The 24308-nt window shown below is 42.1% G+C and overlaps 1 protein-coding gene across 1 annotated transcript in view; it reads left to right on the forward strand.

Moving 5' to 3' along the window:
• The first annotated feature begins 2534 nt into the window (after positions 1-2534).
• LOC117260168 (alpha-2-macroglobulin-like) overlaps positions 2535-24308 on the forward strand; it is a 28672-nt gene continuing 6898 nt past the window's right edge. The window contains exons 1-27 of the mRNA XM_033632076.2: positions 2535-2689; positions 2844-3024; positions 3322-3478; positions 5552-5604; positions 6434-6454; positions 7312-7477; positions 7570-7654; positions 7754-7901; positions 9949-10066; positions 11780-11889; positions 11986-12153; positions 12369-12596; positions 14588-14651; positions 14765-14910; positions 15996-16145; positions 17122-17265; positions 17352-17445; positions 17568-17748; positions 18806-19031; positions 20533-20656; positions 20780-20901; positions 20985-21036; positions 21394-21477; positions 22066-22242; positions 23389-23464; positions 23830-23986; positions 24165-24239. Coding sequence (XP_033487967.2) covers positions 2604-2689; positions 2844-3024; positions 3322-3478; positions 5552-5604; positions 6434-6454; positions 7312-7477; positions 7570-7654; positions 7754-7901; positions 9949-10066; positions 11780-11889; positions 11986-12153; positions 12369-12596; positions 14588-14651; positions 14765-14910; positions 15996-16145; positions 17122-17265; positions 17352-17445; positions 17568-17748; positions 18806-19031; positions 20533-20656; positions 20780-20901; positions 20985-21036; positions 21394-21477; positions 22066-22242; positions 23389-23464; positions 23830-23986; positions 24165-24239 — 3393 coding nt within the window. The 5' untranslated portion in view covers positions 2535-2603. The remainder of the gene's footprint in view (positions 2690-2843; positions 3025-3321; positions 3479-5551; positions 5605-6433; positions 6455-7311; positions 7478-7569; positions 7655-7753; positions 7902-9948; positions 10067-11779; positions 11890-11985; positions 12154-12368; positions 12597-14587; positions 14652-14764; positions 14911-15995; positions 16146-17121; positions 17266-17351; positions 17446-17567; positions 17749-18805; positions 19032-20532; positions 20657-20779; positions 20902-20984; positions 21037-21393; positions 21478-22065; positions 22243-23388; positions 23465-23829; positions 23987-24164; positions 24240-24308) is intronic.

Genomic DNA, 24308 nt, shown 5'->3' on the forward strand with positions numbered 1-24308 from the left:
TGGACAGGGCCTGAGGTGGACCCACCTGAAGGCCCTTAATGTGTCAGTTGACACTGTGCTAATGACACTAATGTTTTATGCGTGCTGATCAAACAGAAGTTCAGACTCTCTCGTAAGAAGAATGTTGCAATTAGAGTCTCTGATCTGATCAAACAAACCTTTTCTGACCCATGGCCCAAGGTTCCCTGGTAGCAAATACACATTACTCACTTTGTGTGTTTAAACATGCTGTTAATTATTACAATAAGAGAAAGTGGTGCAAACTTGGCTTTTTTTTTGCACCAAAGAAGCCAACAACTAAACAAAGTGCATGGGGTTATGCCGGGAATTCTAACGCCCCCGTTGAGTGGGAGTGCTGAAGAGTCACTCAGTGTTCTTTAACAGCTGATTGTATCACCACAACACGAGACAACATCATCATCTTTATTCTATATATGGCTTCAGTTTTGGTCTGATAGGCCTGTTACAGATGGTTTAGGTGTCACTGTCACATCATAGCTACTAGAACTGAGGTGCAACAAGTACAGACATTTACATATAAATATTTTAACCTCATAGTGTCTATCCTCTGCAGCTCCAGCTGCTTTGATTCACTGCATGCACCTCCTCTGCTTGAAAAGCATTCAGGTTTATTTAAAAGCACATTATCTGAAGTGGCTGCATGCAGTGCCTCAGAATCATAATCAGAAAACCTTTATTGTCCCTTGCAAGAAGCAATGGAAATTCGTCTTTGACGTGCTCACAAATGCACATAGAATAAAAACACAAGTTAAAACACAGTTTAAACATAGAACATCAATGAAGAATAAATACAGTGTGGACAAAGATTTCATTGTGAGTTGTTGATGATGTTGATGCCGGATAAAATGAATGATTTTTTTGACTAAGTTTGTTCTTGCTCGAGGGACCCTGTATCTACGGCCTGAAGGAAGGAGTTGAAATGAGTTGTGGAGCGGATGTGAAGGGTCGTGTATGATGGTGGTGGCTTTCCATCTGACTGCTTGAGTGTGGAGGTCTGAGAGAGAGGACTGTGTGATGCCTGTTATTTTACTTGCATGTTTGATGACCCATGATGTGCCTCAGTTGTCTAAAGTCTTCTGTCAGTACAGATAGTTTAGTTTCATTGTTGCATCACTCTTAACAGTAAGACCCTTTCTTACTGTGTTGTAACTCCTGACCAGAATTTGAGGACTTTATCAGTCCACAAATGTTTACCTATTGGAAAAATTGTCTACTTTGGCCCTAGTAATCAGGTTAAGAACTGTTTGCATGGCGAAATCAAACAACCCACGCTGAGTAAAGGGCAGTTTAGCAGAACTCCGCTTACAGTAACAATGATTCGTCCAAATGATTTATGGAAACAGTTCACTACAGCCCCCTTACATACATAGCACAGTCACCATAGAAGGAATGAGCAGGACAAAAAGATGTTGTAAAACGAGATATAAAGCACAACATTTGATCACAATATCATAAACTGTAGGAAAATGTCATTTTCACATTTTAGTTTTTATAGTTGGAATGACAAACCTTTTTAACCTTTCCTGATTAAACTTTTAAAATTGCTTTCAGCCTTAAAAACTGTATAAACCCTGTAGAAACAGACATCCCATGGACAGCCGCAGGAGGTTGTTTTTTGCATGATTCTGTTTAAACAGATATAAAATAAAAACCATATCAGCATGAGCATTCATTCTTTAGCAGCAGAAAGCTGAAGCTTCCATCTTAGCCGTCATCACATCATTGCCTTACGTTACCTTAACTTGCGTGTGGTGCAAACGTGGTAATCCAACTTAATTACGCTGGTACTTCCCCGTAATGGTCCTCTGTACATTTATATCGATCTATAATAAAAACCATAATAGCTAGAGCGTTGATTCTTTCTGTAGCAGAAAGCTTAGGCTTCTGTCTTCCCGTCATTACATTGCCCACTAATGATGACGTCAATGCACACGTTACTTGTGGTGCAAAATCAGACAAAAACGTGCAGCGTCGCTAGAAGAATGAATGATAAAACCAGCACAACACCTTTTCACTCTGCATGTAAAAATGAGCATATCTCTAAATCTAAATAATGTACGTAGTTCAAATAACTCATGCCATGTTAGTAAATATTTTGTTTATGTTTAAATATTTTAAAACATTTTGGATAAAAATGTTTTGTGTTTTTATTTTGTAGAATCAAATGAAAACACGTCCATTTTTTAAAAATGTATTTATTTTTTAATGACTCAGTTTCAATATTTTTTTATAAGTTATTATAATTACTTGACTTCGATAACCTTTTAGCTTAGGCTGTACAGATTTTGGGGATATAAAGCATTTGAATATACTCAAAAGAAATGACATCAGAAAAAGCAAAAATACCAATGTATGCACTGGCGTACCGTTTCTGTTGCAGAGTTCAAAGGATTAAACACCCTGAAGTCTTTAAATGATTGACTCATAGGATACCTGGAAATCAAACAAAGGGGTTGCATCACAAGTGTGTGTGTGTGTGTGTGTGTGTGTTGGGAGGGGGGGGGTGCAGCGGGGGCAGGTTTCTCAATCAGAGGCTATTTAACAGTTGCTGACTCAGGGCTCAGCGCACATCTCAGTCAGTCATGGGTCGTCCTGGGATTCAGATGTGGACATGGACACTTTGTGTCGTCTTGAGCTGGGCGGGCCTGGGTCAAGCCGTGGCAGGACCGTAAGTTTTTCTGTAATCTTGAGCTATTAATGTTTGGTTGAATTATTTAAACATGAATGATGGGAAAAGATTTTTTACTCTGCAATCCTCAGTGTTGGAAATTCTTCCGTATCAGATCCAGTAAGATTTTTACTGTATGTTTCTGTGGCTGCAGGCAGTACATGGTGGCCATCCCTGCAGTTCTTGAAGCCGGAGCTGAGACTAAGTTCTGTGCAAGTCTCCTGCAGCCCAACGAGACCCTGGTCATGACCATTACTCTGATGTCCCAAGAGGCAAACACGACCCTCCTCAAGCAGACGTCCAGTCAAGAATTTCATCTCTGCACTGACTTTCAGGTCAGCTCTCCAGATTTGATTCATTTACTCATCTCCACAGGGCTGAAAATATGCAACAATTTTTAAGTAGGAGGACCTTAATGGGATTTCGTAACACATACTGTAACACACACACACACACACACACACACACACACAGTGGTTCAAAGTGCAGAGTCACAGGTCCATAGTGTACATTTGTGATATTAGGTTTTTAACAAATCAAGGGCAAACAGATCAAGTTAAATATCCATTCATTATTTTTTCAGTATGAGGTCATGGTTCTCTCTGTGTCTATAAAATATCTGTCTGTCACAGGTTCCCTTAGTACAGAAACAAACGATACAGATGTTCGAGGTGGAGGTACATGGCGACACATTTCACTCAAGAGAAGTCAGGAAAGTCATGATCAAAGTCCATAAACCAATGACATTCGTCCAAACAGACAAACCGCTCTACCTCCCTGGACAAACAGGTAACCTTGAGCTAAGGATCTATAATGTTGTAGGGTTACGCAGTATGGTACTGTGGGCAGATTCCCCCTTTACAGATAAATGCAGATGTGTGTGCAGCATGGGGGGAGGAAATTTACAGCATCATCATATCTTTTAGAAGGACATTTTCAGGATTTAAAGATAAAGCACTGCGGGCCCAAATGTTTGTCTGTCACCTTTTACTAAGCTCAGCTCTGGATAACCAACATTAGCTGTAGCAGGTAGAGTGAATGTCAGCAGGCAGTTATGGGTTAAAATCACAGAAACCCAGAAACAATACATTAGTGTGGAAAAGTATCATGATGAAAAACGCCAGCATATTTGAAAAGAAAAAAATGAAGTTGACATATATATCAAATTTCCACATCCCCAGAGTCATTTTGTGACTCCCAACACACAGTGTCCCTGCAGGTGGTGGGCCCGACCATGCTCCATGGCCCAAGGCCCCTTCCCCCTTCCCCTAGGTCTGGCTCCGGGCCCATACTGGGCAGGGACTCATGGTCCAAATATGCCAAGTCATCAAGGTCTTCTTGAATCGCTCTTACTCTGGCCACTCCCCTGGACCATTTGCCTTGGGAGACCCTGCCAGGGGCTATTAGCCCCGAAAAACACAGCTCCCGGGATCACGAGGATGGGGGCGCAAACCCCTCCACCATGTTAAAGTGGCAATTCTCAGAGGAGTCTGAGGCCATGGTTCTCTGCCAGAAAACAGTGGACTGCCCCCTCTGGGTTGGGAATGAGTTACAGCCCCAAGCAAGGGAGTTTAAGTATCTCAGGGTCTTGTTCACGAGTGAAGGTAGAATGAAGCATGAGCTGGATCCGTGGTTTCTCACAGCTTCTGCAGTAATGTGGGCACTGCACTGGACCATCATGGTGAAGAGGGAGCTGAGCCAGAAGGCAAAGCTTTCGATTTACTGGTCCATCTACGTCCCAACCCTCACCTATGGTCATGAGCTCTGGGTAGTGACTGAAAGAATGAGATTGCAGATACAGCTGCAGAAATAAGTTTCCTCTCCGTCTGGGCTCAGCCTTAAAGATGGGTGAGGAGCTCAGACATCCGGAGGGAGCTCAGAGTAGAGCCGCTGCTCCTTCGTGTTGAAAGGGGTCAGTTGAAGTCGTTCGGGCATCTGATCAGGATCCTCCTGGGCGCCTCTTGTCAGAGGTGTTCCAGGCACGTCCCACTGGTAGGAGGCCCCGGGGCAGACCCAGAACACACTGGAGGGATTACATATCTCATCTGGCCTGGGAACACCTTGGGGTCCTCCAGGAGGAGCTGGAAAGCATAACTAGGGAGAGGGACGTCTGGGGTACTTACTGTACGTCTGCCCCCTGCCACACATGAAAATGGATGAAAGATGGATATATACATTTTCTGTGGTTTTCCTGCTGCACCCCTTAGACAGATTGATTGGATTTTTTGCAGTGGGGTACTTACTTACTATAGTAAGTGTGTTACATACAGTAGATGTCAGTTGGCACGCCCCCAGTTTGGAGAAGCAGGCTGGATTCTGACAGGAAAGCTAAGCAATGTACTGCTATGGAGGGGTCAGCCACAAAACATATTAAGCCACCTAAAAAATCAATATCAGTTCAAGTGTACACTTTATTGAGAGTATTTTCACAGCTTTACCTTTCTGTCAGACAGCTGGTTGAGCAGGGGAGCAGTTAACAGCTTCAGTTCCACATCTATGCTCTCGTCAAAGCCACCAGCCTCCATTGACATTAACACTAATTTTAGCTCACTGAACACAGGAGCTGCTGGTCTACTGTCCACCATTTTAGAGACATTCAAAGCTGTGAACACATTACTAGATGCTAATTATGCACACTAAGCTGAAAAGTTTCCTTCTCAGGATATTGAACTCTTTTTAATTTATTGCTTTTGCAGTTTGTGCAGTTTCACAGTAGACAACAGTGGTAATAATGTAAATGTCAACAGTATATTAAAATGCTGGGCATGTTGATAATTTATCTTGTAAATTTACTAGCTTGTCAAGATGTTGAACAGTGCTGTTTAATGAAAGTCTAATGAAATCTCTCTGTATTTTTCTCAGTGAATTTCAGAGTAGTTACACTGGACACCAAGTTCAGACCTGCCAATCAGCTGGTGAGTGTTTGAACAGTCTCTCTTTAGATCTCATTAATGAAGCACAGAATTTGTGATAGCGTTTGGTAATGGTGAAGTTATGTAATAACGTAAATCAACATAGATGTGCTCTTTAAAGGTGAAGTGTGTAAGATTTAGGGGGATTTGGTGGCGTCTAGCGGAGAATTACAGATTGCAACCAGCTAAAACTTCTCCTGGTTAGAATTCCTTCAGTGTTCATTGTTCAGGAGGTTTTTACCAGGAGCTGAATCATCCACAGAGGTCTCTTCTTCTCCAAAACAAACAGACCAGGTGATTTAAACCACCAGAAACACTGAATAAACCAGGTTCATGTTACAAACCAGTGGAATTCGGGTGTTGCTCACTGCAGTTGGGCTTCTTACTGCAGTGGCTGACGCAAAAACACAAATGGCCCTCTGTGGAGCCAGTGTTTGTTTGTCTGTTCTGGGCTACTGTAGAAACATGGCAGTGCAACATGGTGATCTCTTCAAACAAAGACCTGCTCCCAATGTAGATATAAACGGCTCATTCTAAGGTGAGGAGTACACAACGATTTTGATTTTCAGGTGATTATACACTAAAGAGAACATACTTATTATATGATATTATACTTCTGCTAATATATCCCCCTAAATTCTACACACTGGACCTCGAGGCAGAGATATGATTCTATTGAATCAGCTCCTGGTGAAGCTTTGAGGACAGGCATTTTTTTTATATTAATGTGTCTTACACGTTTCGTATCATTACCATGAACTCATTAGGACACTGCATAATGAAAACAATACATACCAGCTTGTCTTTTAACAAATCTCTCTTCTTTTTTCAGTACAATATCATCGAAATTGAGGTAAGACTCACAGGAAACTGTCCAGACATTAACACACACACCATTCACTGGAGATATATGTTTTGGCCATAACTCAAGAATTAGGCTAATTATTATTTATTAATTATGAGAATGTCACACAAATATCTAATAATGATGAAGTGATAACATTTTATATCCAAAAGGTCAAAGGTCAACTGAACTGTGACATCATAATGTTCTGCTAAAACTCATTTCTGGCCATTATTCAACGTCATATCTCAGGAACAGAAGGGGAGACATTTGGTCAGATACTGAATTGGTGACTCTAATCTTGAAACTGTGCTGATTGTAAAGATCTTCTGTGTGTGAAGCGTCCATGTTTTCACTGACACGGATATAAACTGTAACTTGACTGGTGCGCAGGAGCATACAACCGCATGGCAGTAAGGCTAGTTGTTAAGGGAGTCTGGTAGGTTTTCCCGCTAAAAAGGGCTGCGTTCTGTGAGATAAAAGCAGTAGAAATTAGCGTACACCTTAACAGATATTGAATTTTTAAAGGCGGGACTCTTTTAGGTGGCTAAAATATGTTTTGTTACTGCATCCTTCATCAACTGTAAATTGTTTAGCTTCCGTAGCGGTACTCTCTGTCTGCTTCTCTAAACTGGGCGCTTGCTGACCAACATCTGTTGTATGTAATACTTTTACCCAGTACAATGCAACTTCAAACTATCCCTTTAAGACTCTTCGTCAAACAACATTATACTCATAATGTGTAGTAAGATTTTACTCCAAACCATGTCCCAAAAAGAGAAAAAGAAACATGCTTTTCCTGTGTTCACATCAGGTTCATATTTTTGCCATAAAAAGCTGTTGTTCTTGTTAACTTTATTTAACAGGATCCCAACAACAACAGGATTGGACAGTGGCTGAATGAAACATCCGATAGTAAGATATTGCAGCTCTCTTACGCCTTAAACTCCGAGGCCCCTGAAGGAACCTTCCAAGTAATTGTCACCATTGGGTTAGAGAAGATACATCACAGCTTTAAGGTGGAGAAATATGGTAAGCTATGTTTTTTTTTGTTTTTTTTTTACTTTCCATTTATTTCAGTTTGTACTGAAGCAAGGATGCCAACCATTGTATTTTGTCCCCAGTTTTGCCTAAATTTGACGTCAAAATAGACGCACCTGATGAAGTCAGTATTGATCAGGAAGAAATCAAAGCTGAAGTATGTGCGATGTAAGTAAGAGTTCTGTCACTCATTATTACAAGCTTAAACAATCTGAAATAGGCCCTTTTCAACAACACTGTGTTTTCTGTCTATGTCCATCTAATTAGGTATACATACGGACAACCTGTGCCTGGTGATGTCAACGTTGAGGTGTGCCGACCTCTCAGTCGCCATGGTCATAGGTTTTTCATCTCCCTTGACAATCCAGAGGGAGTGCCTGATGTAAAGGCCCCGTGCTATAACGAGATAAAGCAGGTACAGCAACATCTCTGCTGAGACAAGGTGCATATCAGGTTAGACCTCACATATCCTCCAACAGAATCTACACCCAGTGGTGTAGTGACAGCTGATGAGGTGGCTGTACTACTAGGTAGATGGGTAGGTTGCCCAAGAGGAAGTGGGCACACTCTCCCATATATTCGAGCGGCTTTTTGGCTGATAGGTGGGTATATTGTAAACGGCCAAAAGAGGTGGGTATACCCAGTATACCTGCCTATATTCTTCACTTCACCACTGTGTGCAATGCGTTTTCATCCCAACCCAGCAAAAATCGCTGCCTGCTCAGTGCCGTTCACGTCTACATATAACGTACTAGGTATCCTTCTGCGTTTCTTCTGCGACAGCGTGTCCATTCACACCACTGTGTCTTTTCATAAAACACTTCCTTTTTCACAGGAAATGAACAGTTTCTACTCGTTAGATGCAAACAGCCTTCGTATTTACATTTATTTCCTTTTGCAACAAAAGCAAGTGGTTAGGTGTAGAAAAAAACTTCATGGTTTGGCTCTACATTCATACGAGAAGCGAACACCGGACTCCCCAGTGAAAGTCCAGGTTTGTTGGAGGCATCCACCACCCCTTCTGCTCACTCCATAGGTCCAGCTACTTATGTTACATTGTTACCAGCAGCGTTTCAAACTGACACCACTGAACTGCGTATCATACAGTCGTTACAGGTTTCATCCAGCCACGTTAGGCTGGGCTATACTGCATTCATTAGCAGCACGTGTGCGTCATGGAACCTGTTTTTTTTCCAGGGTCCTTGTTACACAGTAGAGCGGCCATACTGTCTATATTAGCAGGGCATGTGCATCAGGGAAACTTGTTTTGTCAAGTGCACATGTTTGGTTAGAGCAGCCACACTGTTTGCGTGAGCAGGGCGTGTGCGTCACCGAACATCTTTTGTCTGGTGCTCGTGTTAACAAGTCAGAGCAGCCACAGAGATTCGGAGGCTCGCTGATTTTTTCTCAGTGACACGCAGTGCTCAGCAAAAATAGACAATGAAAGTGCTCTTTTGATAATCATATTGACATTATACAACCTTTCACTACAGTTTCACTGTCTAGATCACTCACAGACATGAAGAAATATAAATACCTCTGTTTTACTCAACCTTTCCTGTTTCTGTTTCAAAATAAAGGCGCTCTAACAACGTCTCTGTGGACAGATTCGTTCGTTGAGGCTTTTTAATGTGAAATATTTGCATGATCGTGTTGTTGACAATACAGTGGCAGGTACAGCGTTAGTGCAGCCTTATAAATGAGTGGAGTATCAGCTTTTAGTTGTGGTAATACAGTAGTGCTAAGGCAACAACACGGTGTGGACACCGCAAGTTTGCAAGCCGCAGCAGTTTGGTGAGGCTGCTGTGACATGCTTCTCACGTTATGCAGTGTACTCCAGGCCTTATTTACTGATGCTGCCCGTCCATTTATCATACTGCTGCAACAGGTGCCGTCCAGCTGACCTGAGACCTATCAGAAAACCACGAAAGGTTCCATCCTGCTATGTTATAAACTGATCCCACCTGGCGATGTATCATACCGCCATGAAAGGTGGCTTTTGCTGTAGGTATCTGACACAGAAATCACTGACAGAGCGACAATATTTGAAAACTTGTGCATGAGAACGGGCTGGATGAAACCAGTGCATTTGTCTCATTCGTAATGATCCTTCTTAGAATAACCCAAATGATTTCAGAAGTAGCTGGCACACAAGTATTTTCACATTATCTAATATGGCCCCCATTTAAAACAGTTTGGACCCCTCTGGCCTCAACTGTACATGTGTAAATTAAAGTTGGTGAAAACAAACATATGATGCGTGTTAAATGTGTTTTCATAACTTTAGAACTGAAAAGCTGAACAAATGTACAGAGTCCAAAATTTTGTGCCCAGTTTATAGTTTGAATGATACTTTAAAGTGAATATATTGTAGAGTAATAAGGGTAGAACATGGGAGAACTTTATTTTACATTTTCATTCTGTTTAATTTTACCTTATCTCTATTTTATTGTGTTTTCTAGACGGACAAGAAAGGCTGTGCCACTTTTACCTTCCCGATGTCAACTTTCACAAAACGTGCACAGAAGGTGCTGCAAGATTCACTGAAGTTCAGCGCCAAAGTGGAAGAGGAGGGGACAGGCAAGTCTTATAACTTTTTGTATTCTATTAATATTTTAAAAAGAGTATCTTAAGAGAATTACAATGTGGCGTATTGAAACAATAGCTTCTTTGCATGTGACGTCATACATTGGTGCACTGTCCAGATGGAGGGCAGGCAACTGGAGGCTGATGATGATTTGTGCTGTAATAACTTGGTTAGGTTCATTTTGTCTACTCAGTTAAATAGTATAGAGGTTTTCATGTCGCAGCTTGGTCAGTGTACTTTCAAATCTTCATATTGCACACTAGGTATCCTGGGTGTGTCTGTTATTGACATTCTGGGACTTCCTGTCAATTAATGCCATTTACACACAGCGTGTCTTTCCAAAATACACATCCGGTTTTACAGGAAATGTACAGTTTCTGTTCATTAGATGATGCTTTTTTTTTTTCTCAAAATAAACGCACATGGTTAGGTTCAGAAAAAAACATCATGGTTAGGCTCTATATATGGAAGGTGAACATCGGCCTCCTGTGTCCACAGCAGGGCAGGTAAAAGAAGTTTACCCGTTGGAGGTGAGCTGTTTGCAGAGATGCAGTAAGAGCCTGTTGTCTGCAGCTCTTCATCATCATCAACATCTCACTGTGGCTGTTTCTGATTTCACTTTCCTCCCTGCTGTATTATTGGACTTGTCTTAATTAAAGAAAAGCCGCTAATGACGTTTGGCTTATTCTGTAATAAACATATTTTAATTCCTCTAGAGTCTTAAGAATAAAAGTCCCCCGATATTTTGTTTTGTAAAAACTTGTAGTGTGAAGAAGAAAAATAAGGAAATGTTGAGTTTTCGAGCAGCAACTTCACACAACTTCTAATCCGGCTGATAGCGAACATGAATCAATAAAATAAAGCAGATATCTAAAGTAAAAACAGGACGCAGGAGAGAAACTAAACTCAAAAACCACAGAGATTCAGTTAGAAGCTACAGACGTACTGAAACTGAACACACAGAGACTTTTAAAAACACCTTTCTCTCTGGTCTCCTGCAGACAGAGGTGAGCAGAGTCTTGCAACACACATGATTTGTTTAAGGGGGAGAAGCGGGGTGGTCGGGGATTGGCTGTGGTCGGCGAGACACCACATATCGGCACAAAAACAGTATTGTGTAATTTTTTATCTTGCTTGAAAATATATTCATATATTTTTTAAAAAATCGATATACCGCCCACCCTGACTGGATCTCAAGTAAGTTGACTGAGTGCAGACAACACAACATCAGTGGAAAAGCAAAGACACTTTTACTCTTGAAACACAAATACGTACAGCGTAGCAGAGAGAAACAAATCCCTTGATCTTCAAAATGAAAATGGAGTATTTAAGAGTATCGATATTTTAAGATTGATCCACCCACCCCTAACGTTGAAAGGGGGTTGGCTGTAGCCCTAACAAATAGTAGCGTTAGGAGGTCTGGAGGATGAAGTAATTTGTAACAACGACAGTGTCCACATTGGGCAAATCGGTCAAGTTGTGGGAAAAATCACTTTCTTTTGTTTTGCGTTGCAGTTTAAATGTTCTGACGATACCAGCTGCCTGTAGGTTCATCCAACCCTTTAATGTCGTCACTTTCCTCTATGTCCAGTGCTCGCAGTATATGGATTTATCACTCCCTGCCCTCCACCTGTATTTTGCATGTCGTCATAGTCATGTGATTGCAAGCTAGCTTTAACATGGAGACTTCTTGTTCCCTCGTTCAGGTACTACACGCTCACAAGGGAAGGAAATGACGATTACATATGTGGTTGGAAGGCTGTCCTTCATCGACACACCCAAGATTTTTGACGAAGGAGCGAATGTGGAAGGAAAAGTAAGTGTAATGGAGTTCAGTTCTTTGGTGTGATTCTATGCACGGTGTGTTAGGTTGTACTGAACATTCTCACTGATAAATGTTTGTTTCCAACAGGTGAAAGCAGTTCATTACAATAATACACCTGTTCCTGACATGGCCGTGTACCTGTTTGAAGGTGAAAGGTGGTCAACACGTCGCATAGAGAATCTCACAACTAACAGCGATGGTATCGCCACTTTCTCATTTAATACAGCTAACCTTAAACGGGACATCAAATTACACGTGAGTAAGAAGCAACCCTACTCCTACTTATCCAACATTTGTCAGTCACAGCAAAATGCTTTCATGAAGATTCTGATGCAGTCCTGAAGCTCAAACCTAAAACATGCCTTTCACTATGTTTATATCTGAACATTTCTACTGGCTGTAAAAACTGAAGCTCTCTAATACCTCAGCCATCATGAGTTTATTTATAGTGTTTCTTTTCTACTATCTAGGTTAGCAACACACCGACACTGAGCTACGCTGGTTATAGAACGCCGTACTATGAGAGTGGAGAACACACGGTGTCTATGACCCAACTTCCTTCTGATGATACTAAAACAGTCAGCTACCTGGAGGTGAAGAAGAGGGATAAAGCACTGCCCTGTGACGAAGAACAAGACATCTCCATCCATTACACCATAGTTGGAGAGGCTCAAGGTTCTGTGGATGTGATGTATCTGGTGAGTGGTGGGTGAACTATTTCTCGACGATGGACAGGAAGTTGTTTTTGAGATGACTGTTACGTCAGATTATTGATTGATTGATTGATTGATTGATTGATTGATTGATTGATTGAAGAACCATATTTATGCCACTTAGCAAATTACCCGGTGAGACTGGAGACAGCAAAACCATGGTACATTCTGCTACATGGTAATATTTTAGCATGGAATATGTTGAGTAGTAGTACGCAAAGTAGCGTTAACCCTGGTTGACTGTGTACACTATACTGCAAAGGAAATCTAAATTAATGTGCGTTTCCTTACACTATGTATTCTCTGAATATTAAGAGGTGAGCACACTGAGATAAATACTGGACAAAATATTCACTCTGGTGCGTTTAAAGTTTAGCGTCACCCTTACAGCGAATTTTTAAACATTAATGGTGTTATTCAACTTTTAAAACCAGCAATTCAGTGTAGCTTCAGCTTTTCAACATCCAGCACTCACACAAAAAGTTTCTGAAGAAAATTGTATTCTCTAGTTCTACACATTGTTATTTCTTGTCAAAACCTGGCAGCTACGTTGCCCACAAAGCAGCTCAACCACTGACATTGGACCCTGTGGTGTGTTATGTTTGTAGTAGCTAATTTAGCCCCAAAGTACAGAGGTCTTTTTTCTCCACGCTCACAGTTTTTTTCATGTTTAGATTTGTAGCCCCAACCAGTGTTGACCGCCCCTCCCACCCGCCCTATAGGAACTTTCCAGCTCCTGATATTATGTCGTTACTGGCAACCTTTCAAACTGAGCTGTCCAGCGGTGTATCATACCGTGCCGTCTGGTCAGGATATTAACTGACGCTGCCCGTCCGCACATTGTATTGCCATGACACGTGCTGACCGGGGGACTGTGTTAAAAACTGACACCACCTGTCAGTGTGTCTTACCGCTATAAAAGCTGGCTTTGAAGACTTCCAAATGAGAAGGGGCTGAATTAAATCATCAAGTATCTCATTAAATATGTCGCTTATGATATGATACCTTCGTAAGCACACAGCTGGTTTGCAAAACCCAGAGTTAGCAGTCCCAGTTGGTAACCAGCTTTGTGAGACCAGGGGCTGGTTGCACAAAGCACATTAGGTTAAGAATCAGTTGAACAAAATATCCTTAAGTCTTCTCCTTAAGGTTTCCTTAAGTTTTTCTCCTTGACTTGGTCTTATACTTAAGGAATTGCTTAACCTTTGTTAAACCGTTGCAGAGAGGACCTTAGCAACCAAAGTAAGGGAAAAAACACAAGGAACCTCTGACATCATCTTAATGGTAACATGTCTGATTTTATTGAGACAAATAAGGAAAATGACGGCATCCAGAAAAGAGCGTTCCACGACTAGGAGGACCTGATGGACACCCTTAATGACAAGTGATTTATTTTGCACTATAAATTTGTCTAGAGGTCAGTCTATGATTTGTCTCAACATCTGGAGCTGGATCACTCAACTTTCTGAAGCTGCGCTCCTCGAGCCTCTTTACAATTAATGACTGCTCTGCAGTTTTATGCAACGGCATCTTTCCAATCGGCGAGGAATTTTATTTACACATGTCAACGGTGTGCCGCGTCATTCACCAGGTTTCAAACACCCTAAGTGCCTTTACGTCTTTCCTTGATTAAGGAAACCTTTTAAGAGATTCTTTGCAACATCACACTAAAGTAATTTCTTCAGCTAAGGAAAAACTAAACGTTAAGTGTCATATGAGGAGCAAACTTACAGTGCTTTGTGCAGCCGGCCCCAGTTTTTCTTGCTCACCAGTGTTTGCTTTGGTAAAGCCAGATACCTCAAACAGAGCCAGAGAAAATTAAACTTTCATCTTGAGACAGGCCTCAGACCTGTTTAAAAGCACCTGTATTGTAGCTAAGTGTGACAAATATCCACACACAGCTTTGTACTCTGCTGTTAAAGGAAAAGAGATTTTATTGTTACATTACTCATTCTTCGTGTGTTCAATTTCCCCAGGTCTTGTCCAGAGGATCAATTGTCATGTTCGGAGATCAGAAGGTTGAAGTTCAGGATAAATTAGGTGAAGAACAACATATTTTAATTACCATGGCCAAATAAGTCTGTAGTATTGATCTATGGAGTCATGTGACTGATGACTGTCTTATTAATAGCTGATCTGATCTGTTGTTTCAGTGAATGAGGGTGACATGTCCTTTAAGCTGAAAGTGTCTCCAGACATGACACCAGATGTCCAGATTGTGGTTTATGCCATCCTCCCCAGCGAGACTGTGATCGCCAACAGCGCTGATTTCTCCACTGAGAAATGCTTCGGTCACAAGGTCAGTGTGAGGAGGAGACGTGTGGCAACGACTGTTGCTGGCACATTTAGGTGTAGAATCAAAGATTGCAGTAGTTGTGTTACAAACCATCAATGTGTAGCTTTATATAAAAAAAATCATCAGACGTTCATCAAACTGGCCGCAGTTCTTCTGACATAAACAGTATTTTGTTGTCTTCCTGCACCGTGTTGTTGGTAGGTATGCTTGTTTTGTTTCCTCTTTGGCTACAAAATAAAAGTGTCCCCCAGTTTTTCTGTGTATATTTTGCAGCATGTGCTCCCAGTTTAGAAGTCCAATCAGTCATGTGTCTTTGCATTGAAATTGAAATTCAGCCAGCACAAACACCAGCAACCATTCAGGCTTTTGTCATATGGAAGTGTGCATATTTTGATCTAAAGTACGTTGGAAAAAACTCTGTGCATATTTTTCTAAACAATTCTTTTACATTTATGGACCCATTTAGATGTAACATATATATATGTTTTTTTTTTACATATAAACATATTGTTAATAATTATGTATAACATTTTGTTTTACATGATTTTCTGTCTCAAACTTGAGGTCTGTAAAACTGAGACCAGCACCCCGTAGCCAGTTATTGTCAAACGGATTATAATTCAAATGTAGAATAAGTGTAGTGTCAGTTTTTGGCATCTAGACTCTGACCTTGTTATTCCCCAAAAGGAAACATCAACCTTAGCAGAACAGGGAGCTGGGATTGACAATAATAACATGACCCCCAAAACACGATAGAAACAGTGCTTGGGACAGCCGTTATAAAGAATTTATCAGACATCTGCTGGACTAATTACCATGTGGTTATTCCACTGGTAGGAAAATGTTGTATGGTGAAATAGCCATCTTTGAGCCGAGTGTGAGGCTATTCCCCTGCTAGGTGCTTCAGGCCACCAACATAGGGGAGTCAGCTCAATGAAAAAGTCTGTGGTCTAACTAACAAGGTCTTCTGATTAAAAATCAATCTGGGAGACTTTTCCAGGTAAAACACACATCAGGTTGAAAAGATCAAAGGTTTTCATACCACTAAAGTCCAGATGCTGATGATGTGTCTTTCCTGTGTGTGTCAGGTGTCCCTGGAGTTTTCTCCATCCTCAGCTGTCCCAGGAGAGGAGACCACCCTGCACTTGACGGCCCAGCCAGACTCTCTGTGTGGTGTGAGCGCTGTCGACCAGAGTGTCCTCATCAAGGAGCCTGGGAAGACTCTGAACGCAGACAAGGTGACTGCTGGAATCAACCGGAAAAAGATGCATTGATCATTAACACTCACTCTGCATGGCATTTTGCATTATTGACCCTTTGCTAAGTCTGTTAGCTATGACATGGGTCCCACAACAACCTTGCTGTGTTCATAGACTCTCATGTAATTGTTCTATGCCCAGTTCAGACCAGATTCACGAGGAGACAAGTTGAAACAGGCGACTACTTGCAATGTGCTGTTCTGCAGCATTCTGAAAACCTGCTGGTTCACACCAATGCAACTAGATGAGACGGTGTATCATCTCTATGCAACACCTCTCTGTACTTCTGTTCTGATTTTGTGGCTGAATATAATTTGTAGCTTCTTAAAATCTGAATGAGGATAGTGATAGTGAGATACTGGCTACAGCTGCATTTATAGTAGTGATGAAAAAGCAGCAGCAGCGACCCACCTCCCGACACCGGCACAGTGAGGATGGAAGCAGAGGGCTCTGCGGGGACGGAGCACCTGCTGCAGCAAGCCAACACGCCGTCTGCAGTCATTTTGACTTGACCAGCAGACTTCACTACAAGCTGATTGGCTTTAGAAACACGTTCTAAAACCAGCTGCTGGGGATTTGACCAGCTGACTTGCAGGTGACACCATCAGCCAGTTTGAGTCAAGCTCAGACCGGACAGTCCACACCGCTGCAACTCTTCTCTGAAACATTCTAAAACAATTTCGTCTCGTTGTGAATATTTGGTCTGAACTGGACTTTAGATTTCCCTCATTTTCATGCTTTAACAGTTATATAACATATGTCACATATGGCAGGGGTATCCCTTTGTAAGAGTCTGCCTTATAGGTGAAGGCACTGCTTTTACAAACATACTTGACATCCATGTTTCAAGATAAAAGAGAACGTCTTAAGTCCCAAGAGTTCCCCAACTGTCAGTTCATCACGGAGCAACAAACATCAATCAGTTTATCATTTTGTACCACACCTTTCTTTTCAGATATTTGGCTTGTTGCCCGTCAACAAAGTTTCCTATATTCCATATGAAATTCAAGATCCTGTAGCGTGCTTGCATGTGAGACCCAGAAGATACGTCCTACCATACCCTGAAAATGAGAGAGACGATGCTTATACAGTTCTCCAGGTAAAATATAAAGAAAAATACTGATATGTTTTGTTCTACATTTAATGAGCTTTTCAGTGACGCCTGTATGTTGTTGGATTATCTAGAATGTGGGGCTGAAGATGGCGACGAACTTGGTTATCCGCGTGCCTACATGTCTCAAGTACAGGGGAAGAGAATACCACCAGGGCCACCACTATGGTGACTTTTTTTATTTTTGCTCTATCAAGTGGCACACACTGAATATTTACCAGCATAAAAACAGGTCACCGTGTCATTGCTTTTCTCTGCTTCTGATGGAATATTATCTGCTTTCTTTTCAGGTTATACTATTAAATATGATGCTGCTCCTGGAGTAGCCAGAATGAGGACACCTGTGTTGATGACAGGGTCAAGCAGTCCTGGTGTAGGAGGTAGTGGACACTACCAAACTGAAGATACACCAATAGAGACAGTCCGCACTTTCTTCCCCGAGACCTGGATATGGGACTTGGTGGAAGTTGGGTGGGTTTTTGCAACAAAGGGTTTTAATGGTCATAAAATTGGGAAACAAATTGTTTATGTGTATCTCAGTGTATTTTAGACCCAAAGACCATGCGCACCAGCAACATGTTGTCATCCCAGTTTGCCACATGTCACCGCATTATCTGTGGCCTTTCACATCTTCATATTCTGCGCTAGGTATCCTCTTGCATCTGCAACCAACGCCCAAACGTCAGCAAAAGCATGTTGTTAGGTTTAGAAAAAAAGCATCATGGTTTGGCTCTACATTCATACGGGAAGCAAACAGAGGGCTCCCTGGTGAAAGTCGAGGGTTTGTTACACCCATCCACCCTCCGTTCCGCATACCCTGTAGGGACCTCCCAGCTTCTTATATTATGTCGTTACTGGCAACGTTTCAACCTGACGCTGTTTAGCGGCATGTTAGATCGCTGTGTCAGTTGGCATATGACCACAATATGAACTGACGCAGCCCTTTCATATATAATTCTGCCGTGACAGGTGCCGTCCAGCCAACCAGCAGTGTATTATAACACCGTGGTATGTTATGTCTGTTACATCGTTACTGGCAGCATTTTAAATTTGTTTCTATGAACGGATGCCGCCCGTCCGCGTGTCTTCTCCGGCGAACTGGCAGCGTACTGTAAGACCACAGAAGGTTATGTCTGGCCATGTTATAAAGTGACGCTGCCTGGAGGTGCATCATATCGCTGCAAAAGGCAGCTTTTGACATCAGGTGTCTGACACCAACATCATGACAAAGCAGCGGTATTTGACAACTTGGGGATGAGAACGGGCTGGCATTAGAGTCCATGTCTCCAGCTTCCTGCTCTCTCTCCCCACACATGACTAGCATGAAGATAATTTACTGACCCTCTAGACTTTCTTATTTTTGTGTAGCCTAATGGCTCAAAAATTCACTTTATGACTTTATAAAATGCTAAGGAAAATATGTTTTATATATTACAGTTCTTTCCTGTATAATGGTTGTGCACGTTTGTTCTTTGTCAGTATGTTTTCCAAGTTCACAGAATGTGTCTCTGTGTATCTGCTGATCCAGAGAGTCTGGAGCGAAGGATGTGTCCCTCACTGTCCCGGACACCATCACCACCTGGGAGACGGAGGCTTTCTGTCTGTCCCCTCAGGGTTTTGGCTTGGCTCCTCGTAAAGAGATCACCGTCTTCCAGCCTTTCTTCCTCGAGCTCAGTCTGCCTTACTCCATCATCCGAGGGGAGAACTTTGAACTGAAGGCAACCACCTTCAACTACCTGTCCAACTGCATCATGGTAATGAATGATTTCACATGACCTAATGCTAACACGCTCATAGGGACACTGCTAGCAAACTCATTCCCCCTTTTCCACCAAAATTTGTACGTGCACACAGGTTTTTTAAATGGGTAAACCCACTATATGCCCCTTTCCTACTGTCAGTAGATCAGAGCTGTGTACATGGCTCTGCAGCAGACGAGTGTGCCTTTCTGTGTGTGTTTGGGTTTTGTTTGACATCACACACAGGCTGCAAAACAGGTTAGTTTACAGTAGAAAGCAGCATGGAGGCCTGTGAAAACTTGTGGTTACTTCTGTTTCTTTCAAACTTGGTGCCCACTAATTTGGATCAATGTTTATGTGCTACTTGGATGGAGACAGACAGTATTTTGTGGTGGCACGTCATTGAATCTCGCTGGTAAAGGGGCCAAAATTAGCAAATTCACCCAGATGTTATGTTTCCATAAAAGCCGATCAGAACCGGAGCTGATGAATCACTACTGCAGAGTCATTTGACCTGTGTGTGGATGCAGATTGTAACCTTTACATTAAAAGCCAGATGAGGTGTCAGTGGCTTAGTGGATAGAGCAGGTGCCTCATGTACGAAGGCTTCGTCCTTGCTGCGGCGCCCCGGGTTCAATTTCAGCCTGCAGCCCTTTGCTGCATGTCATTCCCTCTCTCTCTCTCCCTCTTTGACGCTTAACTGTCCTATCGATTAAAGGCAGAAACACCCAAAAAAATCATCAAAAAAAAAGAAAGAAGAAAAAGCCAGATTTTTTGTGCAGTTGTTACGGCCTCCATACAAACACAGAAATCATGGCTCCATAGGGGCAGGAGGCTGCAACATATAAAAGAGGACGCCACACCAAAAGTAACAGTTTACCCACAAGTTTTATTTTTGTAACCCAAAATATTAACCAAAACACAAACAACTAAGAGAGAAACAAAAGGGACTGGAGACCCCGGCCGAAAAGAACAGAAGGAGGGAAGACGCTGAGCCAACCACGCAGTGGGCCGTCGCTCCCAGCGTCTCCCCCTAAACTACCTGAAAAGGAACTAAACCTAGAATAAACAAAAAGACGAATAAAGTAACTACCGGTAATATCCAGCCCAAACTAAAACAACAAACTAACACAACAAAACCCCAGCTCCTAAATGAGCATGGGGGGGAAAACCTGCTTGGGGAAAGAAAACAAAGGAGGAAAAGGGGAAAAACTCCTCACCACCTGTGCTGGTGTCTGTGCCGTGTGCCGAGCCCTGTCTCTACTCTCCCTGTCCCTCTTATCCCCTCCTCCTCTCTCTACCTGAGTGCCGATTGCACTCAGGTGCACAGCAGGCAGAGGGAGGAGGGAGACAAGCCTGACAGGAGAGAGAGACAGCCCAGGCTGCTGCACGTAACACAGTGGAAAAGGGGCTTTACTTTAGTGTATAATATTCGCTAGTTAGCACTAAACACAAGCACAGCTGCATTTGCCACAAGTCACCAGTTTTAAAATACACTGTTGTCTCTCTTGAACAGGTCAGTGTGACTCCCACCCCCTCCTTGGATTACAAACTTACCCCCCTCTCTGACGGGTACACGTCCTGTTTGTGCGGTGGTGAGCGCAAGACCCTCAGCTGGACCATGGACCCGTCAGTCTTAGGTGAGACTCAAGAAATAAAATGTTACTTCCTTACTTACTTATGTACTCTAACAAGTTAGCTAGGGTGGCACCACTCCTATAAATACTAAATCAGTTTACACTGTTATTGTTGATGTTTTTCAGGGGCTGTGAATGTGTCAGTGACTGCTGAGGCTGTGGCATCCCACACTTCATGTGACAATGAGATTGTGAGCGTGCCAGAAAGAGGTCGCATTGACGTGGTCACGCGACCCCTCATAATAAAGGTTGGTACTTTGAAAACAGGATGACAAAGAAAACATTTATCTGTTAACCAGATGGAAACTCACATTATTTCTCTCCCTCACAGGCTGAAGGAATTGAGAAGACAAAGACCTACAACTGGCTGCTCTGTCCAAAAGGTCAGCGTGGTTTATACCAGGCGTGGCCCATCAAACATGGGACAAGACGGACAGTATAAGTTCAGAGAAGTCCAGTAGATTGCATGTCGAAAATGTAATAGAGAGATTTACCACTTTCATGTAGTTTTGTGATGATGGTAATTGAACAAAGTTCAGCGCAGGTGTCTCAGATCCATTTAATGTCTTAACTTAAATACATTTTATCAACCTAAAGGAAGAACCTCCTGTTTTGTGGTATGATCTACTGATCACATTGATCTTATTTTAAGTGTGACCTGTTTCAATTCATGAGTCTTTCACCATCTGTTAGATCTAAACGACATCAGAGCTGAGTGTTTGTTCTCTGTCTGTACACAGGAGAGACCTTGACAGAGGATGTAGACATTCAACTCCCTGACGACGTGGTTGATGGATCTGCCCGTGCTACGATATCAGTCCTGGGTAAACTAATGAATTCATTTTTGTTCAGTGATATTCGTGTTTTGTTTTCATACAATTATTGTCAAAACTTTTTAAATCATCACGCCTTAGTGTTAAACTGAGATTTAAGGTGAGCAAAGAGAAAATCTCCCCCCTCAGCAGATGAACGTGGAAACAGCCCACCAAGGTTTTTATGCCTCCACACAGGCGACAGCCATAGACAGGGGGGAGATGCATGTGAAGCATCCATGTTGTCACAGACATGGATGCAAACTTTTAGAGAAACTTGACTGGTTTGAAGAGGCATACAACTGTGAGTTAGTAATATTAGTTCATGTTGTATTTATTAGAACTAAAACACAGTTGGATTTGGAATACTGTAGAACATTTTAAAGCTACTATGAGCATTTTGAATATTAACAAATTAGAATTAAAGTGAATTACTGAATAAAAATGAAAAGTAGAAATAAGTGATTTTATAACATTCAGCATATTAAATTTGATTCTGGCAGGATAACAAAATATTTTTGGGTGGTGTAACAACACAACAAGATACACTTTGATTATTGTCTTTCAAGCCAGTTTAGAATTTAAAGTCTCTTTGTGCAGGTGACATTTTGGGCCGAGCCATGAAGAACCTGGATGGGCTGCTGAAGATGCCGTATGGATGTGGTGAGCAGAACATGGCGCTCCTGGCCCCCAACATCTACATCCTCCAGTACCTGAGAAACACACAGCAGCTGACCCCAGCCATCAAGGAAAAGGCCACCAACTTCATGACCAGTGGTGAGTCTCTGTTGGTTTTATATTGTAGCTATAAAACAAATTCATTTACATTTAAGACCTTCAAATATGCCAAATTTACCATGGTGCTGTTTGCACAAAGTATAGGCAGCATGCGTAATCACCTGACAGTGCTTGTCATTCAACTGAACGCTTCGCTAAGTCCCGCCCCTTTGTGATGGTCCAACAAGCTGTCAGACTAATCATGGAGCCCACACTGTAACTAACTGCACTCCCTGAAGAGATATTATCATATTTTTGGAAAAATGAAAGAGTGATTCCAGAGAGCAGCAGACAGAGGGGTCTACAGTCTGTGTTTGAAGGATATATCCAGGATGTCAAACTGACTCAGCAGCAACAATAGGTTAAAAAGACAAAGATAGTTAGAAGCTAAAGCCGAACTATAGGCTACAGATCACACTGTACTGTACAGCAGGGTCGGTCTTTGTTTCACTGTTATAATCATTAAAGAGCAAAAGCAGCATGCCAAAAAAGCAAGCATTTTGGTTTTGGAACAGGGAAGAAACGTATATCTTTTTCCAACCTCTCCAGGTAACGAGTATCATTAATACACGACGTGCCCCAGGCACAACATTCAGCTCCAAATAATAATCATAAATAATAATACATTTTATTTGCAATGCACTTTTCATAACAAACAAATCTCAAAGTGCTACAGAAGGCAGCGCAGATATCCACAAACCAGCCTGAAAATAAAGGAAATTTGAAACGAAACAGCTGTGTTGTTGTCGGACCCTGGTCTGAGCCAGCAATGATGCTACGTTATGATTGGCCAGATGGCGTTTAAGGGGCAGGACTTAGCGAAGGGTCAGTCAAAGACTACAGATTAGGAGCACCCTGGTGGCCCAAGGGCGCTGACAACAGGGTCCCCGCCATAACCCCAAGGCCCCCGTGGCAACCTTTGTTACATGTTATTCCCCCTTTTTTCCCTGTCATCTCTCTGCTGTCAGCTGTCCAGGAGGGGCAGATTCCCCAAAATGTTGGGGTTTCTTTACGTTAGTACATCCACACTTACGGAGACATCATAAACAAATTCACCTCACATCGTGAACTTGTCAAAACTCCTATCAAATCTGACAATGTGTGTATCGTTGATGCCATAATGAACGTGTTTCTATTGTTGCACAGGCTACCAGAGGCAGCTGAACTACAAACATGACAGCGGTGCTTACAGCACATTTGGATCAGGACCAGGGAACACTTGGTGAGAACATTACTGATCAATCATCCACAAAGAATAATTAATAATGTACGTGGTATGCAACATTCACCATGTCATACCATAACAAATCCTTATACCTACAGAGTACATGATGAGACTGCAATTTGGAGCGCACTGCTGCAAATATCAGCATGTTATGGAAAATGTGATGTTATGATTCATAACTCTGTTAATACCACCAATGTGCTACGTCAACACTAGCATGTTCAAGTATTTCTCATGAACGCATGAATCAGCGTGTTATGTTTAGTATATTGTGGTGATTAGTGTGAGACAATACACAGATCAAGTGCGTCGTCTCGTCTTATTCTGTCATTTAATGTCTAACTTTATTTTAATATCCTCAGGCTGACTGCATTTGTGGTGAGAACGTTTGCCAAAGCTCAGTCTTTCATCTACATCGACCCAGCAAAAACTGAAGAGTCTATGAACTGGCTGAAAATGAGACAACGTAAAAATGGCTGCTTCGAACGGTTAGGAAATCTGTTTAACAACAGGATGAAGGTAAGTTAACTCTGAATGAAACTGACTGATTATAACTCAAACTCAGTGTTAGACGTGTTAACTGACATGTTGCTGTAGCAGTAGTTAAACGCAAGTGCACCATCAGGACTTTCATTCCGGCCCCTGGGTGCTGGAGGTAGAGTGGTGATAATGTCTGTACGATGCTTCCTCTCTACAGGGTGGTGTGTCTGATGAAGTGACTCTCAGTGCCTACATCACTGCTGCCTTCTTGGAGATGAATACGTCCACAGATGTGAGTCGTCTCTTTGCAGTAAAAATATCTTGTGCTTTTTAAACTGTAAATTGCTGGATGGAAAGAAAT

This window comes from Epinephelus lanceolatus, chromosome 4 (genome assembly GCF_041903045.1).
Source record: "Epinephelus lanceolatus isolate andai-2023 chromosome 4, ASM4190304v1, whole genome shotgun sequence".
Classification (NCBI taxonomy): Eukaryota; Metazoa; Chordata; class Actinopteri; order Perciformes; family Serranidae; genus Epinephelus; species Epinephelus lanceolatus.